We start from the raw sequence: 21619 nt of genomic DNA on the forward strand, positions 1-21619 counted from the left end.
ATTCCATGGCAAATATAAACTAATATTGTTGATGAGTAACTAATGGGCCAAATAGCATTTAATTTTTATATCCTTGATTTAGGCTTTAATTTTGGGAAAAATGCCATGAAAGTTGTCTTTCCAAAATATAATCTGATAACCCTTCACAGTCTCATTTCTCAAAATTGTCGGAAAAGCCTGATTTTTAACACATACCACTCTACACACAGAATAACTGACAGCTCGGCTGCAGAGGCAGTTAACCTTAGAAGAATTACAAGTGGAAATGAAATTTTTCACAGTCTGGATGGTGTCCAAAATACGACTTTTGTATGGTGAATCTTTCATACCAGCAAAGATGCAGAAAAGAATACATTAGTCCCAGCACACTATCTGTATAACAGTACATGGACCTTCTTTACTTGATAAGTATCCTAATAGTTTAGTATCCCATTGTTTAGAGAATTTGAAATGCTGAGCAATTCTAATTTTTGCTTCTTTTCAAAATAACTATTTGTATTTCTTCATTAAAAGAAAAATAAATGTTGTTGTATCCACTAATGCTGACTTAAAGCATGGGATTATGAACTTTACTAGGATGTTACATATACTAACTTCAGAGTAAACATTAATAAGATGAAGAATACTTCATGTTTACCACCCAATCCTTCCCAAAAGGCTTCATCAGTTTTTAAGAACTTAGTGCTTTGGCTGCTGCCTCTTAACTGAAGTATGTTATTTTTCTGGAAGCTGTATAAAATGTGTGTGGGCTCTGTACACATGTATGATATTCTCCTGTTCTTCTAGGGATAGATGCAGTCATGAAGCTACACGATAGAGAGAAACAGCTGAAGATGAACAGCCAGTCCTTGGTATACAGAAAAAGGCCAACTCCATGGCTCTCCAAAGCTCCTAAAGGGAAATCCACCATTAAATTTATGGATCCAAAACAAAGAATAAATAACTCACTCATTAAAATCTTCCTTGTTGATATCATCAGAGTGTGAAGCTCCTTTAGATGTAGAAACATGTAAGGTTTGCGTATTTCCCTCACATGCAGCCTAGAATTTAATTAAACCTTTAATTAATCTTTAGCTAATTGTTGATAACTGACCAATTTCAGAATATTGTTCTGAACAAATCATAATTAAATAATGTTTGGAATTTACTAAGATTTGGAAATAAACTTAGTATTTGAGAAAAAGAGTCCAACATTTGTTATTCCATTGTGAGTACTGACATGAAGCTTCAAGTAAATGATTTTTAAGTTGTTCAAATGCCATGCTATATAAGCACTGTCAGCAGCATATAGAGCTCAGATATGAGTGAATGATTAAAGATCTAAATTAAGTTCTGTAAATGCAGATAAACTCAAATGCTGAGGAAAAAAGCTGGGGTGAGGGTCAGAAACCAAGCCATCTGATGTCTGTAAGTGCATTAAGGTTCCCCATCAGCACAATTTCCTCCCTTCTACCTGCCCACCCACCAGGGTATGTGTCTAGTATATTCAAGTGTTGGTACCTGTACGATGAGCAGAGCTTCTTTAAGTTGACCTCTTGACATAAAAAAAGTAACTAGTTTTTTCACATCACCAATGGCTATGCAGTATGGAATGACATCATCCTTATCTTCCTGGATTAACTGGTCAGCTCTCCTAATAAAAATAAGGAGTAACAAATAGTACAAACCACCTATACTGAAGTATCTTCAAAACAAATAAAAAGTATCCTACAAGAACATAAAAATAAAAAGATGCAGAATATTTTTAAGTGCCTATGCTAGGAAATTTAAAGAAAATTAGTTTTAGATACATGAGTAGAAAAACAGGACTATAATGTTGGCGCCTGGGAAAAATGCACATGTACCTGATTCCACACCTGTCTCTGTCCCTGCACCCATCATTTTCTGCTTGTCTACATGTCTTTCTTCCTGTTCACCCCCTGGGTATCACCTAGTTAATCCCATTCTTAAAATTTAAGCTTTGTTTTCTTTAAAAATAACATAGAATGTTAATGTATGCCATACTGAAACTAATTCAAGTTCAGTTTCTAATCTCTGAGAAGGTAAAAACATAACTTGTATGCTTGGTTACTGTTCACCGTTTCCAATTCACAGAGTGACTGGGGTATCCCCCAACAGCTTCATGATTTCCACATAATCTTGATTTCTTAGAAACAAGCTGCTTAAAAAGAATCTGTTTAGAAATAATATTGTGTCTTTCTGGAGAGACCACCTATCAGTCTCTCTGAATGATCTATGAATTATAAACTCAGGGTTTGTGGGGAGTCTATTTTATGACTATCCTGTAGATTAAGGAGCAGGAAAAAAGTCAGGTGTTGTCTGAGCAAAACAAAAGATGGATTTTAGGAAGTAGTTTCCTTTCTCAAATGAAAAGGGAAACAACAGATGGAGAGGAAGGAGAGAGAAATGATTAAAAATGTCATGCAGATGTGTTTTGTACATGTACTAACACCTCATAAGGAATTTAAAAATTATGTATTGTAAAAATATGCTTATTAAAAAGAAATAAATACACAAAAAAGCAAAAAAAAATAATTGGAAAAATTACCTGTACATCTATCTGCCTCGCTCCCTCTCTCCCCCTGCTCCACTTAACTCCTTCTAATCTTGCTTCAGTCTTTTCTCTATCACAACTCTTATTAAGGTCACAAAATCCTTTATGTTGTGCATATTTCTACCTAGGTTAACATACAGTGATTTCCTTTTGACATTACTAATGAAGTTACAAAGGAATCTCAAATTCAACATGCCCAAAGACAATTACTGATCTTACATCCCATTTGATTCAAATACTGTCCTAAGAGCACTGTTTGTAGCCAAATTTTTCTCAGATGGGAGGTAGAGCAGGAGATGGAGGGAGAGGAGAGGGAAAGGGAATGAAGGAATCAATATGTGTGTGTAATGTACCAACTCATAAGGAATGTAAATATTATGTACTGCAAACAGGTACTAGTAAAGACAAAATTTATGAAAGCAATGTAGTGGCATAGTAACATTGATATATGCTGGAAAACTGTATTAACACTCATACAGAATATCAAATAATCATTACTTTCATTCTCCACATTATTAACATGGAATGGCTCTAACTTGGTATTAAATGGTATTTAATCAAGTTTTGGCTGAGGTTGAAACAATGTCTTATGAAGTAAGTATTCACTACTAACTTGCCTTTAAGGATTCAGCGGGAACAGTTACAAACACAAGTGTGTTGTGAGGGTGTAGAAATTCATAAGTATGTAAGATCCTGGGAGTCTACAGTATGAAGGCTAGCACCAACCTGTTGTTTAACATACTGAGAGGAGAGTAGGTACAAGGTAACAGTTTGCTTCTTATGGAAAAGAGTAAATGGTATTTAAGATTTGACTGAGTTTTGTGTGTATAAGTAGCAATTTAATATTTTCATAAACCATATCCTATAAAAGAAAAACTCAGAGTTCTGTTCTTACTATCAGAACCAAGATAATTACATTAAATAGTACATTAGAGGCCTAGAACAATGATTGTCACTCAGTGGAAAGTAAATAAAAATGTGAGAAAAGAATATAGTAGCATAAAATAGGAAGTTTTAGGTTTTGAGTTGAAATGAGTTATGTAAATAACATATTGACATTCTAAACTGTGATACTTGTGAATATAAAAATATGGAAATAAACTTGAGTATGTAATTTATTATATGTAATATATGAAATTATGAATTATATGTAATTAATTAAATCAATGGGACATTATGCTGGATTAGGAGAGGGTAGGCTCTAAATTCATTACGATTGTATCCTTCAAGAAAAGGAAAGTTAACTACAGAGACATAAAGTGCGATATGAAGATGAGGCCAGGACGAGGGTGATGTGTCTATGAACCATGCCAAAATGTCAAAGCCCAGAAGCTAGTGGAAAAGCACAGAACCAATTTTCCCCCAGAGCCCAACAGGAATCAACTCTGCTAATAAAATGATGTTGGAATTTTTAGTCTGCAAAACTGTGAAATAATAAATTTCTATTGTTTCAAGCCACCCAATTTGTAATAATCTGCTATGGTAAATTTAGGAGACTAATACTCCTTCACAAAATTCTTGGTGGTTGCAGTAACCTTCTAAAACAAGGACACTGAATTAAATTTTCTTAGTGGTTGGGTAATTCTTTATAATTGGAAACTCACTCATAGCTAAGAAGAAAATATTGTAGTAATTAGTGTCTCCAGGGAAAATAGTTGCAATTATTTCCAGCAGAATATTCTACAATCTTGGATAGCCTTCAGAAAATTTTCTGCCTTATTTTCAATATCAATATATTAATCAATCAGCGTGTTTGTTGATATATCTATTCATCCACTGATATGGAGAAATTTACTTTCTGCTCTCCTCAGAAGATTTCAAGTCAATTATAAGAATACCAAAATGACTTGTAACCAATTCATTAATTGTATCAATAGAGGTAAAATTAATATTTAAGAAAATATAAGAAGAAGAAATCTCAAGAGCTACTACAATATTTATATATTGAATCTATTCTAAACATTGCCTTTAAACATCTCTTTAGACACAGACTGTCTGCCTTACCTCTGCATTAACTTCTTCCAATATTTCACAGAGACCCCTGGTGCAATTGATAGAGCTTTGTCCCACTGAAACAAAAGACAAAAAGAACAGAAACATCTATTTTGATTGTATGAGTAATTCATGACAGACTTTTAACAAATAAATTCATGTTTATAGAATTTTTAGAGTTCTTGGATTTCCTAGAACATTTTCATATTCAACTTATTGCATTCCATATAAATACTAATGTATTATAAAATATGTAAAACTTTATGATTCAGTAGGGAAAGTACAATTTCAAAACTAGAAAACAGAAGTGGAAAGAAGCAAGGACATACAAATAGAATAAGATGAAGGAAAAGAAGGCATTAGAAGGTAGAGTAACTCAAATATGTGGTTTGAAAATATTGCAGTTTGTCTTCCAACAGTAACAGAGTAATTGTTCTATAAGGATTTTTGTTCAAAATTATACTAAAATTTAGATTCTACTGTTACTTTTAGTGAGCAAGTAAACCATTGATTTTTATTTTCATTCTTTGCTTTCTCCTTTTCATAAATTTTGTTGTCATGCTTCCTTTATAATGAGGAATACTTATTTTAAAAATTAGACTGCTATTGAAAAAAAGTCATTATTCAATTAAGGCTGATGATGACTGTTATATGGCTTTTGCCAAATACAAGACTAAGATGGAGCCAAGAGAAAAATATTCTGAAATTGCAATAGGTGAATCAAAATGAAATTTAATTAAGGCTCTCCAAGATACTGGGTTCTACCACAATTAAGGATAGAAAACTGGTAATTAACTTCAACATTATGTTAAATAGATCATTTTTTGTTTGATGAACAGACTATTTATATTTTTCTACAGCAACATTTCCTTTGTACAGCTTAAACGAAATGAAATCATAATTATTTGAGTTGTCTGTTAACTCTTATTAACTAAATTGATAACCTTGTAATTGCTTAGTACACTGGAAGTTTTAAACACACAAAGCACAAGCATAAACCAATGGTAATGCAGAATCAAGATGATCATCTGGGCAACTTAGAAGGGGACTTTCAGAAAGTCTAAGGTACAATTACAAGAGTAAATGTTCTTGAATAACCTATAGTAAATGTAGCAAGGAAATTACATAAAAACACAAGAAAGTTCATTATAAAAATATTACTAAAATATTTCTACATAAGGTCTTTCTATTCATTTTTAGATCAGTTAAAACACTTTAAAATAAAAAAATATAATTTTGTTTGGTCTTTCTACTAAACAGCTTGGTTTTATTTAAATGGTGGCAGATAATATTAAAAAAAAAGAGAAATCAGTACCCCATAATTAAAAGACTCCAAAGTACCACTGTTGATTTCCCTTTAATTCTTACTTTGCATTGTCACTGAAGATACAGCTAACAGAAATCTTTTTTTACAAACCAGAAACAAAATGGAGCTCAAGTGACCAGATTTTAATTCTGAGAAACAAAATTCTAAAAAACACTGTAAGCCATAAATTTTCTCAAATAAAAAGGAAAAATAATGGTTCTTGTTTTTGTCATGCAGAAATAAGTATTCAATTGCTAGTCAGAAGAAAATGTTATGCAGTACGTTTAAAGTTACATATCTCAAGGAAAATATTTACTTCAATTCATGTCTCTTTTTGTCCTTTTCCAAATTATATATATAAAATTTCAAAATCTTTCTTCAATTTGTCAAGTATTGTTTAGCATTTTCTAACATTGTATTTGATAACTAGATTTTTTTTTTAAAGCACACAGTACAAACCCTTTTAAATTTTTATTTAGGATAAACATTTTGAAATACAAGTAACTCTATTGGTAGAGAACAGATAAACTATTAAGAGTTTCTTTCTTTGCCCAAATTATGGGTCAGAAAGGGAAATGAGTAATACCTTGCTCTTTCTGAAATCCACAAGATTTGTTTGCATTAAATGTAATGATGCAAAACTGGTATACAACTGCATAAAAGAGAGACAATAAATGGTTCAAAAACACTCTGTGCATAGAGAATCTGAAATGAAGGTTCCAGTTGGTTGCATTATAACTTTGAATTTTTATGGCAGGAATCATTCTGACATAGGTTAAAAATATAAACAATTAACCTTCTTTTCCAGGTCAACACAGCAGGTTTTTTATCAAAGAGTACTTGTTGAAATTGAGATGGCTTTAAGTGAATGAATGCAAATAATGAACAAAAGAACTTCCATTTGGGGGAATTATTGTTTAAAATGCAATTTACTTTTAACTTCGCAAATAAACACACTGTATTTTTCTGAAAAACAATAAAGGGATGCATCTCTACCTGCAAATTTAGCACTTCTGACCAAGTAAGACATCAACTTCTTAAAAACTGTTTCAAGCTCTGTACCTGTTTTTATTATTTCTCTTTTGAGCTTGAACAGGAACCAGAATGGATGATCAAGAAGATGACCTGCATAGCTGCATAAAGCAGGGGTGCTTCCCAGGGTTTGGCCCTGGGCTCAAGGCTATTGAGTGTTTTCACTAATCACCTGGCTGTCTGGTGACCATGAGCTTGTTTTTTGTTATGTTGGGGTTTTTTGTTTGTTTGTTTGTTTGTTTGTTTTTTGCGATCACCACGAGCCGAAGAGCTACAACAATTTCTCTTTCTTTTCCTCTCAGGAGAAGATGGTGAACTTGAATAAGATCTTTTTCATGGAGAAAAGAACTCCTGTGGGACTGGGAGCTGGTCTTAATTTTGATCCAGGATATGGTCTTGATTTCGATTCATGATGTCTCAGACATTCTCTGGACCTGGAAAAAGATCTTGACTGCAAACCAGAAGAACTTCTTGAAGGGGACCTGTACTTACACCTTGAACTTGATGAGTGTGATGAAGATGTAAAGATCAAACTTTGACTTCTTTTGTTAGACCTTATTGTTATTTTCTTCTTCATCTGTAGCAGGATTATATTTTGCGAGATCAGCATCATCTTCATCCTCATCTGGTTTATATTTAGAAATATCTTCATCCTCATCCTCTTTTCCTTCTGATTCTCTCATCAGCTTCCTTTAATATAGAGCCACGACCAACTGTCTTCCCTCTGTATTTTTTCTCTTTACATTCAAACTCATCATATTCTCCATCAGATTCTTCTCTTTTTATATAGTCAACATTTTCTCTTTCATTAAAACCACCACCATATTCTGTTCTTTCTTGTAATTTAGCGTACTTTGGCACATTACATGTTACACTCCTATCTTCTAGCCCAATTCACGTTACTGCAAGGTTTACACTGATGGTCATTAACTCTTCTGCCAGAACCTTTCCTATCTCAGTGTCCCCTGCTTTCACTGTCTTGACTTCTGTTATTTTCTCCCAACCATATTGATTCTTCTAACAAAGTTTACATTTCCACATTTCTTGTCAGGGCAAATCAGTCCCTGTAACTGACCTGAAATTCTTGGTTAATATGTTGGATGCTCCCACTGCTGCCCAGAGCTATGTCCAATGGATCATTTTTAAAACTGCATATTTCAAACCATTTTACCTAAATAGTACCTTAAATATGTTTAAAATAAACATATGTTTTGAGGGACAATTTGTCTTTATGGCAGTAGGGAAAAATGGAGGAAAAAGTTGAAATCTAAATTAACTTAACTTTTCATTCCTCAAGGACTTTCAATAAATCTATACTTTGTAAGTGAAAAGATGAAATGCTTGATTAACCCCATAGTAATTAAGCTTATTTAAATAGAAACTATTTATAAAGTGATAGTTATAAAAAATTATAAGGACACCTACATTTTTAGAAATGTTCAAACACAATTTCATGAATCATTAACTCCAGTGAATCTGTACAACAATAAAACTAGACACCTGAGAAAGGTACTAAACTAGTTTAAAATTATACACACCTTTCAAACTCAGAAAGGTAAAGAACCACACTATTCTATCAAAATTTATTTATTTATTTTCTTTTGTATTTTAATATATTAGCTTTCTAATAATATTCTAACTAAAAAGAAATTTTAGGTCAAGTATTTATTACTTCATAAGTAAAATTTATGCTGCCCTTAAATTCAGTACTTTATAATTAATAATGCTTTTTCGATAACATTTTAAAATGGCATATGGTAATGCAAATAAAAACCACTCTGAGATTCCATCTCACTCTAGAATGAATGGCCAGGATAAAGAAAATAACAACAACAAATGCTGGAGAGGCTGCGGGGGGTGGGGGTGGGGGGGTGGGGGGGGTGAGGAGGAACTCTCCTGCACCGTTGGTGGGAGTGCACACTGGTACAACCACTGTGGAGGTCAGTCTGCAGGTTCCGCAAAAAGCTGGGATTGGAAGTCCCATTTGACCCAGCTATTCCACTTCTGGGCATATTCCCAAAAGAACTGAAGACATCATACCACACGGATATATGTGCACCCATGTTTATAGCAGCACAATTTGTAATAGCCAGATTTTGGAAACAACCTAAATGCCCATCAACTGAGGAATGGATAAAAAGATGTGGTATTTTTATACAGTGTAGTACTACTTAGCTATAAAGAATGATCACATTGAGATATTTATAAATAAATGGACACAACTTGAGATCATAAGTGAAATAAATCAAACTCATATGAGTAAATACTGTATAGTCTCCCTAGTAAAAGAAATGGTAAAAGTACATAGGATACAAAATCCTCAATAAATACAGTGAAAGGATAAGAATCTGCTCAAAAGGAAAAAAAATAATATCTCAGGGAAAAGAAGGAAAAAGAAAAAATACCTAAAATTGTATAATCATGCTTAGGATAGCTAAGATGACTGTGCTACAAATTCCGTAAGTTCTTGGAACAAAACAGCTAACATCCATAGGACTGGAACAATTTTGCATGTTAGTTATGGTGATCTGAGGAACTCTTGAAGAACATTATATAAAATAACAACCCCAGTTATGCTCCTACCACCTTGTTTTGAAGGTCCATATAGTCACTGTTTTGGGCTCTTTACTATTGTTATTTATATGTCTTTTTTGTTTCATGCTTTTCTAATAATTTATTTTGTTTTGGTTTGTTTTTCCCTCTAATACAGAAAAGATAAGTATACATGTAGAGGCTTATACATGTGTAGAACTTCCCCTAAACAGTTTACAAGAATCAATTATATAATGCACGATGAAATTAACAGCTACTTTGAAGAAAACGAGACATTATGGTATCCATTGTGGATACCATATCATCATGCTATGAAATCCAGTAATGTTATTATTTTTGTTCAGAGTGGTTTTAGCCTGTTTTGTATTGTTTAATTTCAACATGCATAAAGGTATGGACAGCTAATTTGATTGAGAACAAGAGACATAATGGAAGCCATTGCTGATTTTCCTATTGCCTGGTTTTGAAGGCCTATAATGCCTTTATCATTCTCTTCTGATCAGTTTAATACTATTTTGTCTTGTATGAATTCCTTGTGTGTGAAGATATGGACAAGTATTTGGAAGAAAACAAAAGACATTACAGTAGTCATGGTAGATATCCTATTATCTTGTTTAAAAATCTGTGTCACTTACATTGTTTTCTTCTGATATACTTTGTTCTGTTTTGTTTTACCCTCCTTAAAATAATTTTTAAAAAATGGCATATAGTAATATATCAGGTCAAGCAGTAACTCATTATTTCAGTATATGGGAAAATAAATTATATTTAGTTTTGATATATTTTGATGTAACTAGTGCTTAGTTTTGCTTTACATTATTTACAACTATTCTTAATATCATGTTCTATAATAACAAAATTAATCAACCTGGATATTTTAAGAAATAACCAACTCTTAAATAAATATGTCCATGTCATTTTGTCCTTTGTTTTGGTAGGTGCAGAATTTTTGTTGAGCTAAAATATGTAAGCAGCAAGGTAAAAAGTCTTATCAATTTTCAGAAACAGGTATATATGCCTGGAATTAGCACTCAGGATCAAAAAACTGAAGTCCTTCCTTCCCTGTGTTCCATTCTAGCCACCGTCCCTCTACCAAAGAAGCCACTCTTCTGAATTTTAATAGAACAGATTCATCCTAATCTTTTTTGAAAACTCTATTTTGTTGATCCTCTGTAAAAAACCAGGATGCAGCTTATGAATGCCCTTTATCAGTGAAAATTCTCCTTTAGGTCTATGTAGAATGGGGTTCCAGTACATGCAAATTTAGTCACTAAGGCAGTGCTTCTTAAAATTAATCCTGCATGAGAATAATTAGAAGGATTTATAAAAACATAGAGCGTTAAGCTTCATTCCCAGTTTATAATTCTGTAGGTCCAGAATGGGGCATGCATGTTCAACGTGATGCTGTTAGCTTAGATAACTGGCATTGTTGATTACTATCCTAGGGTATACACCTAATCTCAGGTCGGCAAGGGATCAACTGGAAGAGAAAAAATTAAGCTTCGTGTTTTAAATACGCAGAATTAAGTATATTCCAAATACTTAGAATACTAGGTAGGCTCCTTAACTTTATTTTACTAACACATTACCTCTCCAAGTTCAACCATTAGTTCACAATATCTCTGAATGTGTCCTAATCTCAAGTATATTTCAGCAGCTTCTTTCAGTCTTTCTTCTTTTGTAGGTGCACCAATACCACCACCAAATTTAGACATCTTCACTGTTGTTAGTTCTTGGGCTTCAGACTAGTTAAAAAGAAAGCAAAATTTTAAAAAGTATGTTACTAAAAGCTGCACATTGTAAAAGCATATAGCACTGAGAATTCAATATCAAAATCAGTACTTACTGTCTGTAAAATACGACAGACATATTTTTAAATATAGCATTTTGGAGTGTACAAGGGGAGACTAGGAGAGAAGGTGCAGCCTAGTATCCTTAACTCTCTTCAAGGGTACGGATATATATATGCTCAGAGGCCAAAAGACAGTAAATAAGTGGCACACATCAAGTAAGATAGATTAAAAATAAACAAATAAATATATGAGTCTTCAATGAAAATTTAAAAATGTTTGGCTCATTTTGGCTCCTTCACTGTCAATAGATTTTTCAGATATAGGCATTAGATGTTCAGTTTGTGATTTAAGAAAGTACTTCATCATTTTTAAAATAATTGTTCCTCATGATCATCAAATTGCATTCTTGACACAGTCCCCTCCATGCTCCAACAGTTAACCATATCTTCCTAGTCTCAGAACAGATTTTATTAGCAATCATGGATATTGTGTTTTTGATAACGTAACTTTTAGTTTACCCTTTTTGTATCAAAATTCATTAACATCTGCATTATGATGAGTTCTAATAGATCACATCTCAGCATTTAGCCATTAGATTCTCTAAAATGAAAATCAGGATAGTCCATATTTCACAATCATCTGGTAGAAGGGTAAAGATAAAACATTTCAAGATGTTCCAAGTGATCTGTAAAGAATTCATGAGAGTTCAGCTCTAAAAACTATGGGTATCTTAATCTATTCTAAAATAATTCATGGTGTTATGGTAAGTTTTACAGAAGACTTACCTGAAAGTTAATTTATTTCAGTCTATCCATCTAACTATATCGAACTATCATAATTTTTCTACATTAAAAAAAAAAGGGGAAAAGTGCTTCAGTACATCATATTGCATGATCTACTTACTGTTCTAAATTTAATCAGGTGTTTCAAGTGCATTATTCCTTTGCAGTAGTTCTGAGGAAGCAAGCTATCATCTTGCCCTTTTATCACAGCAACCAAGTTCCACAAATTGTCACTACCACTGGGAGGCTAAACAGTTGATACAGAATAACAAAATGAATAAAAATCCTCATAGCATTTTTCATTTTCAAACATATTATAATGCACACTTAATCTAAATTGAAAAAACAATTACATAACATTTAAGTTGTGTTTTATATTTGCTTACTGTAAAGATTATGTCAATTAGGACAGTGAATACAAATATGTGACAGCTTAATGACAACAACTGTGACAATTCATTTTGGTGAAAGGGAACATGTTCACATGTAGTTTTTGTAAAACTTACTGATAAATATTCCGAGAACCATTTTAGCTTTTTTACTGGAGGATTACCAGCTAACTTGTCTATTTCTTGCTTGATATCTCTTGAGGCTTTACCACACAACAGAGGGGGAGCACCTTGTTGAACAGCATAATCTGATTAAGAGATATAATTCAGTGAATAAAAATTCCTTATGTTCTTTAAAAATAAAATCAAATGCACATATATGTTTAATACCAGTGTTCCCGATAATCTCTTCCCAAGGTCTGTCAGCCACAATATTGATTTGTAAAGGAGTGATTAGCGGTATTAAAGACCAGAGTCTCACTGTAGAATCACGGGAACAAGACGCCATAGTGAAGGGACGACGTGGGTGGCATGTTAAACCTGGTGGGGAAAAACACCTAATTTTAACTAAGGTAAGTATTAGAAAAATATTACTTAGTTGGGCACTTCAAAAGCAAAAGTGACATTCTGAAGAATGTGGATAACTGAAAAGTTCTTACAGTCACATTTCTACTTGCCTTTAATTAATACCTTGGCAGATAATGTAAGAATGTAATGAATTATCCACTACAGTATGAAAATATGACTATAAAATTGAGGAACTATTAGAAAGCCAATATCTTGAGTGAAAATGTTCAAATTACATTTTAGCTGATTAAGCAGCATGTATAACAATGGGATACACAGAATCTATGTGTTACTGTTAAGGATAAATGAAAGTTCTAGTTACAAGACAAAGAGCAATCTTTTAATTTAGAATGTAAAAAAAGATTTTACCATCAGTCCCACATTATCTCAGTTAAAATGCTATTGCAATAAAGCATACAGATCTAAATAACTAGATTTGGATTACTTTTCCTAAGCAGTCAGTTTTAAACTCTTAATCCACCCACTCACTCCTATCAAGATTCAGGAATGAAAACACATACAAATGCAAATGAGAGACAAAATGATATGCAAAAGATAACTAATCTTGTTTTCCATGCCTAACTCAATTATACTAGAAAACTTGGTATTATTTAAAAAAACAAAACATTATCTTTACTACCCAAAAATATGGACAGTGGTTTCATTACTCTACTGTTCATTTCTTTTCTATAATTCTGTCTGGACTGGTGGTAATAAAAGTGAGAAAATCCAACACGTGTACTTGTATATTTGTGCATGAGTGTAAAATGCACCATGTGAGGGTAAACACTGAAACATAGATATGCACCTGCTGAGAGAAAAAGACACTCTAGTACTAGTCATCTTTTGATAATTTATGGTGATTTCTCCAGTATCTTTTATATATTCTGATATTTCAATAAATTTTATTTTCTTTTATTTTATCATATTTTATTTTTTGAGACAAGAGTCTGGCTATGTAGTGCAGGCTGGCCTTGACCTCACTTTGTAGCCTAGGTTGGGCTTATACTCATAGCAATTATCCTGCCTCAGCCTCCCAGTGCTGAGATTACAGGCGTGCGCTACCACACCCAGCCTAAACATGTATGTTTAAAATGATAAAAATATTATTTTAGAATAAAATGTCTTAAGATTTCTTTAAAAATACTGTACAACCATCATTGTGATTATTCATGTCTATGACCTCAACATTTGAGAGACCGAAGCAGGAAGATCGCAAGTTTGAGTCTCACCTGGGAAATTTAGCAAGATTTCTCTCAAAAAATAAATACATACACACATATATGGCTGGGGATGTAGGTGACTGTAAAGGCTTCAGTCCTCAGCACCACAAATAAAAATACTGTATTGCTCAGAAATGAAAATCAGCACTAACATGTCAAAATAACAAGTACATGAAAAACACTTTACCATATACATCTGCACCATGATCACACACAGTATCCAAACAACTTCCTTCCCGAGTGTCCCATACTTTTATAGTATAGTCCCAGCTGCCAGATATGAGTAGATATGGAATCTCAGGGTTCCACATTAATCCCCTCACAGGTGCAGTGTGTCCAGTGAGAACATTTATGCAAGCATCTTGAGTATAATCCCAGATTCGTACAGAACTGAAAAGATATTTATGTTTGTAACGAAGATATCATTTATCCAAATTATTAACATATTTTAAAAGAGCACAATTATATTGTTTAGCATATTCAAAAATCATTTTGTGTTTCAAAATGTATGAATGTTTTCTTTAATATATCACATGGAATTGAAATTTAATTATGCTAGAGCTTTATTATACCAATATTTTCCCCCTGAATTTTACTGATCATTTGCTATTTGTAGTAAATATACTGAGTCAGAATTTATTCATACAAAAAAATTGCTTTTTTAAAATGAAATAACCCAGAACATATATAATCAAAGAAAATTATGATGATATAAAAAGTAATAATTTAGGAGCATACAAGTTATTTGTATATTGTGGAATTTTAAAATTCTGATGATGGATGTTATTTAATAATCATTTCAAGTTTATAGTTTCAATACAGTATATCAGTTTGATATGATGTTTAATAATCTGCAAGGAAAATAATTTATTATCATATGACCCACTAAAATAGCGATGTCTTTTTAAATGACATAATAACTTAGGCTTTGGAGTCATAATATATGGATATTGGACAAATATGAGAAAGCTTTCTATATGCCCCATTAAATATAAAAACTCCCTAGGCTTATCAGGTTGATATATAATATGAGGACACTGATAATTATTCGTTTTATTCATTTTATCTTGATTTAAAGTTGCTAGATAACGTTAGTGATCTTTATCTATATTGAGTGACTGCTAACAGAAAAAATAACCCGAATTTAGTAAACACTTTCAATTCTCACTACACAAATCAGTAAAATGATGACTGCATTTTTTCTGAAATATTCCTCACCAGTGACTGAATATTATACTTCATGTACAACAGAATTTAAATGTTGAGAATATAATAGTCTTATAAATAAAGCATATGCACTTTCACATGGTTACAAATATTAAAAGTGATAACTTACAAAATCTCATAATTCTTCCTCTAAAATTTTAATTTATGAAAAAAATTTCATGCTCTCCCGCCCAGGGCCCATACTACCACCGCTGCAGACTGGAGGGTGAGGGCCCAGCCCAGCAGAGGGGACTCAGGCCCGCCCACTGCCTCCTCTGGCCAAGGAGCACACCACAACTGCTGGCAGGAAGGAGGGAGCTGGGCCGAGCTGCTGAAACCTGCTCTAACCTCGCCTGTGACCTTCTTATGATCTGGAAATCACCAGCACTACTGCCACTGCCTGGAGGAAGGAGCAGTCCTGCTGAGGAGGTTTGAGGCCTACTTATACCATAAAGGAACTTTCGATAAGCCTGGGGAGCTTTGCCATCCAAGGAGCTGGATTGTTACAAAACATCCAATTCCTGGGAGATTATGAGATCCTTGCTCTACGGGGTTGGGGGCCCAATGGGCTTGCAGCCACACTATACTGGGCTTAACAGGATTTGGGATTGCCTGGACCACACCAGGTGGCCTTCTATCTCTCAGGGGAGCTTTGCTACCAGAAGGGGAACTGTGCAAATTGAGGAAGCTTTAGGTCTACCTGAGAGGAACCTGGCAAGCCTCTTTTAATTCAGGGGCTCCGCTGCCCAAGGAGGGAGCTACTACAAGAGGAGTCCCAAGAGCCCAGGACATAAGAGTCAATTTACAACACGACCAGGGGAAACTCTGGAACAACACTTGAAGCACAGTAATATAGGAAAATGACAAAACGAAAGACCAAAATGCAATCTCAAACATCCAACCCATCTCAAGAAAGCCTAGGAGCCATGTACATAGAAGAAAATATATGCCATATACCTGAAATACCTGAAACAATAGTAACAGAAATAAAGAAGCAGCTCTGGGAAGCTTTGAAGGAATTCAAACTAGAAATAATCTATCAGGTAAAAGAAGAAATAATAAAAGAAATGAAAGAGATGCTGAACATATCTAAAGAAGACACAGCTAAAAAATTGGAGGAACTAAACAAAAGGATAGAATCTCTGGATGAACAATATAAGAAACAAACAGAATATATAAAACAGATGCAAAGAGATATACAGGAAATCAAAAGCTCCATTGAAAGTTGTAAAAACCGCCTGAATGAATGCGAAGATAGAATTTCAGACCTCGAAGACAAGATTGCAGCCAGTGAACAGGAAAGGAAAGATCTTTTAAAAATAACAAGAAATCAAGAAATAACAATTCAACACCTGCAAGATGACACAAAGAAAAACAACATAAGGTTGATAGGGATAAATGAAAAAGAAGGAGACAATACAAAGGATGTCAAGAGGATATTTAGAGAAGTAATTGCTGAGAACTTCCCAAACATGAAATTGGAAACTGATATCAGGATCAATGAGACATAGAACTCCAAATAGCCATAACCAAAATAAAACTACACCCAGACATATAATAATCACCATTCCAGAAATCAAACAAAAAGAATAGAATATTAAAAGCTGTCAGAGAGAAAAGACAAATCACCTATAAAGGAAAACCTATCAGAATCACAGCAGATTTCTCAACACAAACAATAAAGGCAAGAAGAGTATGGAGTGAAGTATTTCAGACTATAAAGAAAAATGATTTCCAACCTAGACTGATATACCCTGCAAAACTATCCTTCAAATTTGATGGAGAAATAAGATACTTCTTATTTCTCCAAATAAGACAGCTGAAGAAATTCATGATCACCAAGCCAATCCTGTAAAGAATACTGAAAGACAGTCTAGATACACTTAAGAAAAAACCCTTAACAAAGCAGACAATTAAATAGAACAGAAAGATAAAGATGCAACAGTAGAAATATAACATGTCACCAATAAACCAATATACAACAGTTATAACCATTAACGTAAATGGTCTCAATGCACTAAGTAAAAGAAATAGACTGGCAGAATGGATCAAAAAACAAAATCCAACCATATGCTGTCTACAAGAAACCCATCTAACCCAAAAGGATACTCATAGACTGAAAGTCAAAGGATGGAAAACAATACTTCATGCAACAGGACCCCCCCCCAAAAAAAAAGCGGGGTAACTATTCTGTTTGCAGACAATGTGAACTTCAAACCAATAATGATCAGAAGAGACAAAGTAGGTCACTACGTACTGGTTATGGGAAAACTTCAAGAGGAAGAGATAACTATCTTAAATATATATGCACCAAATTCCAAAGAACCAGTTATATAAAACAAGTAATATCAGAAATGAAAAACCAAATTAGCAGTAATACAATTGTAACAGGAGATTTTAACACACCATTGACACCAATGGACAGATAAACAGGACAGAAAATCAGCAAAAAGATAAAAGAACTGACTCACACCTGTGAACAAATGGAACTGATAGACATATACAGAGTATTTCACCCAACAACAACAGAATACACATTTTTCTCAGCAGTACATGGGTCATTTTCGAAAATAGACCACATATTAACTCACAGAACATATTTAAAGAAATGCAAAAGAGTAGAAATCATCCCCTGCATGTTATCAGATCATAGCGCTATGAAATTAGTGATTAATGATAAAAAATACTGCAAAAACCCCATAAACACATGGAAACTGAATAACACACTCTTGAGTAATCAGTGGGTCACAGAGGAAATTAAAGAAGAAATTAAACAATACCTACAAACAAATGAAAACACAAATACCAGAATCTGTGGGATGCAATGAAAGCTGTCCTCAGAGGGAAACTTATTGCACTGAGTTCCCACATCAGGAAAACAGAACAAATACAAATAAATAACTTGATGCTACACCTCAAACATCTAGAAAAAGAAGAGCAAAAGAAGAGAGAAAATAATAAAAAATAGAGCAGAAATCAATGCAATAGAGACTAAGAAAACAATACAAAGAACCAATGAATCAAAGAGTTGGTTCTTTGAAAGAATAAATAAAATTGATAAGCCTCTAGCCAACCTTATTTTAAAAAAGGGAAGAAAAAGCTCAAATTCATGCAATAAGGAATGAAAAAGGTGAAATCACTACAGACCCAATAGAAATACAGAAGATCATCAACACCTATATCAAAAACCTCTACTCTCAAAGGTTTGATAACATAGAACAAATAGATTTCTAGAAGCATATGAAGTACCAAAGTTAGGTCAAGAAGAAGTAAAACTGCTGAATAACCCAATTTCTATTAATGAAATAAAAAATGTAATTAAGTCATTACCTACAAAGAAGAGCCCAGGCCCAGATGGATTCACTGCAGAATTCTACAAGAAATACAAAGAGGACCTAATGCCGACACTCCTCAAACTCTTCAATGAAATTGAAAGGGAAGCAATCTTTCCAAGTCATTCCTGGAAGCAAATATTACTCTAGTACCAAAACTTGAGAAAGACCCAACTGAAAAAGAGAACTACAGAACAATCTCCCTAATGAACACAGATGCAAAGATCCTCAATAAAATATTGGCAAATAGGATGCAGCAAGTCATCAAGAAGATTATACACCATGACCAAGTGGGATTCATTCCAGGTATGCAGGGATGGTTCAATATATGTAAATCAATAAATGTAATCCACCATATCAATAGAGTCAAAAGTAAGAATCACATGATCATTTCTAGAGATGCAGAAAAAGCTTTTGATAAGGTACAACATTCATTTATGATAAGAACCTTACAGAAAGTTGGAATAAATGGTCTTTACCTCAACATAATAAAGGCCATCTATGACAAACCAACAGCCAGTATCATACTAAATGGCCAAAAATTGAAGGCCTTTACTTTAAAATCAGGCACAAGACAAGGATGTCCCCTGTCACTGCTCCTATTTAATATACTACTGGAAATACTAGCCAGAGCAATTAGACATGAAAGAAAAATAAAAGCCGTAAAGATAGGAAAAGAAGTTAAATTGTCACTATTTGCAGATGATATGATACTCTACATAGAAGACCCCCAAAACTCCATTGAAAGACTCCTAGATATAATAAATAAATTCAGCAATGTGGCTGGATACAAAATCAATACTCAAAAATCTATAGCATTCTTATATACTAACAACAAAATCACAGAGAGAGAATTAAGAGAAGCCACACCCTTCACACTAGCAACCAAGAAAATGAAATATTTAGGAATTACTCTCACAAAAGAAGTGAAAGACCTATACAGGGAAAATTATAATACATTGAAAAATGAAATTGAAGATGATCTCAGAAAATGGAAAGACATCACTTGCTCATGGATAGGAAGAATAAATATTGTGAAAATGGCCATTCTCCTAAAACTGTTATACAGATTCAATGCAATCCCGATAAAAATACCATCAACATACCTCATAGATCTCGAGAAATCAATCCTAAACTTCATTTGGAGTGAGAAGAGACCTAGAATAGCAAGGACAGTTCTAAGCAGCAAAGACAAGGCAGGAGGAATCACAATCCCTGACTTGAAGTTATACTACAAAGCAGCTGTAGTGAAATCAACATGGTACTGGAATCAAAACAGAGCCAAAGACCAATGGAATAGATTAGAAGATACAACCACAACTACAAACACACTCAACCACCTTATCTTTGATAAAGGGGCCAAACAGGTTCACTGGAAGAATGACAGTCTCTTTAATAAATGGTGTTGGAAAAACTGGCTCTCCATATGCCCAAAACTAAAACTAGGCTCATGCCTGTCACCATATACTAAAATAAAATCAAAATGGGTCAAAGATCTAAATATTAAAACAGAAACACTAAATCTATTGGAAGACAAATTGGGTAAAACCTTGAAGACATAGGGGTAGGTAGAGAATTCATGAACAAGACTCAAACCACAGGGGAAATACTTCCCAGAGTCAATAACTGGGATCACATCTTATTAAAAAGTTTCTGCACATCGAAAGAAATCTCTAACATAGTGAAAAGAAAACCCACAAACTGGGAAAAAATCCTAGTGAACTGTCCCCTCAAACAAAGGACTTCTGTCTAAAACATACAAAGAATTAAAAAAAAATCAGATCCCCAAAATTCAAAGACCCCATTCAAAAATGGGCATCAGAGATGAATAAACAATTTTCAGATGAAGAAATACAAATGGCAAATAAATATATGAAAAAATGTTCAGCATCACTAGTCATTAGAGAAATGCAAATTAAAACCACACTGAGATTTCATCTCACTCCTGAAAGAATGGCCAAGATCAAGAAACCACCACCAACAAATGCTGGAGAGGCTGCGGGGGGTGGGGAGGAACTCTCCTGCACTGTTGGTGGGAATGTGGACTGCTGCAACCATTGTGGAGGTCAGTCTGGAGATTTCTCAGAAAGCTGGGACTGGAAGCACCATTTGACCCAGCTATTCCACTCCTAGGCATATTCCCAGAAAAACTGAAAGCATCATAACACAGTGATATATGTGCACCCATGTTTATAGTAGCACAATTTGTAATAGCCAGATCTTGGAAACAACCTAAGTGTCCATCAACTGAGGAATGGATAACAAAGTTGTGATATTTTTATACAATGGAGTACTACTCAGCTATAAAGAATGATCACATTGAGATATTTATAAGTAAATGGATGCAGCTCAAGACCATACTCGTAAGTGAAATAAATCAAACTCTCCTGTATAAATACCTAATAGTTTCCCTAGTGTAAGAAATGATAAGAATACATGAAAGTACATGGTAAACATGATTCCCAGTCACACTGGTTTGAAGCCATATAATGTTTTCACTCATTAATTGGAATGGTTTTAATTTGGGTGGTTTTATTTTATTGTCTGTGATACTACAAATAACTATTTTGAAGAAAATAAGAGTGTAATAGCTAGCGCTGATTTAATATCATCCTGTCTTGAAGCCCCATCAAGTTGTTGTTCATTTGTTTCCATTGGTTCTAACATGTGGTATCTTATTATATCTTAATGTATGCGATAGTATAAGCAAGTTTTTTATAGACAAAGAGATAATATAGAAATTGATGTTTGGTTTCTGCTAGCTGGTTCTAAATACCCTGCAATAATTTCATTCTCTTGAACGGTTTCACACTGTCTTGATAAATTTGATGCTATAGTATACGAAGTTTGACTCAAATATTTCAAGGAAAGAGTCACTATGGTAACTACTATTAATGTCAAGCTATCTGGGGGTGAAACACAATGATGGTTAAATTTTTCGGTTCTGACT

The 21619-nt window shown here is 33.6% G+C and overlaps 1 protein-coding gene and 1 pseudogene across 9 annotated transcripts in view; both read right to left on the reverse strand.

Moving 5' to 3' along the window:
- Wdr17 (WD repeat domain 17) overlaps positions 1-21619 on the reverse strand; it is a 111029-nt gene that overhangs the window by 16959 nt on the left and 72451 nt on the right. For all 9 annotated transcript variants that reach the window (XM_063234733.1, XM_063234732.1, XM_063234726.1 and 6 more), the window contains 8 exons: positions 14319-14521; positions 12732-12881; positions 12519-12649; positions 12134-12259; positions 11027-11182; positions 4559-4623; positions 1501-1633; positions 949-1040 (listed from right to left, as the gene is read on the reverse strand). In XM_063234733.1, coding sequence (XP_063090803.1) covers positions 949-1040; positions 1501-1633; positions 4559-4623; positions 11027-11182; positions 12134-12259; positions 12519-12649; positions 12732-12881; positions 14319-14521 — 1056 coding nt within the window. The remainder of the gene's footprint in view (positions 1-948; positions 1041-1500; positions 1634-4558; positions 4624-11026; positions 11183-12133; positions 12260-12518; positions 12650-12731; positions 12882-14318; positions 14522-21619) is intronic.
- Positions 5753-10029, reverse strand: LOC106027534 (zinc finger Ran-binding domain-containing protein 2-like; annotated as a pseudogene).

The sequence above is a fragment of the Cavia porcellus genome, unplaced genomic scaffold, assembly GCF_034190915.1.
Source record: "Cavia porcellus strain 051 isolate PalLab524CR breed Dunkin Hartley unplaced genomic scaffold, mCavPor4.1 scaffold_24, whole genome shotgun sequence".
In the NCBI taxonomy this organism is placed as follows: domain Eukaryota; kingdom Metazoa; phylum Chordata; class Mammalia; order Rodentia; family Caviidae; genus Cavia; species Cavia porcellus.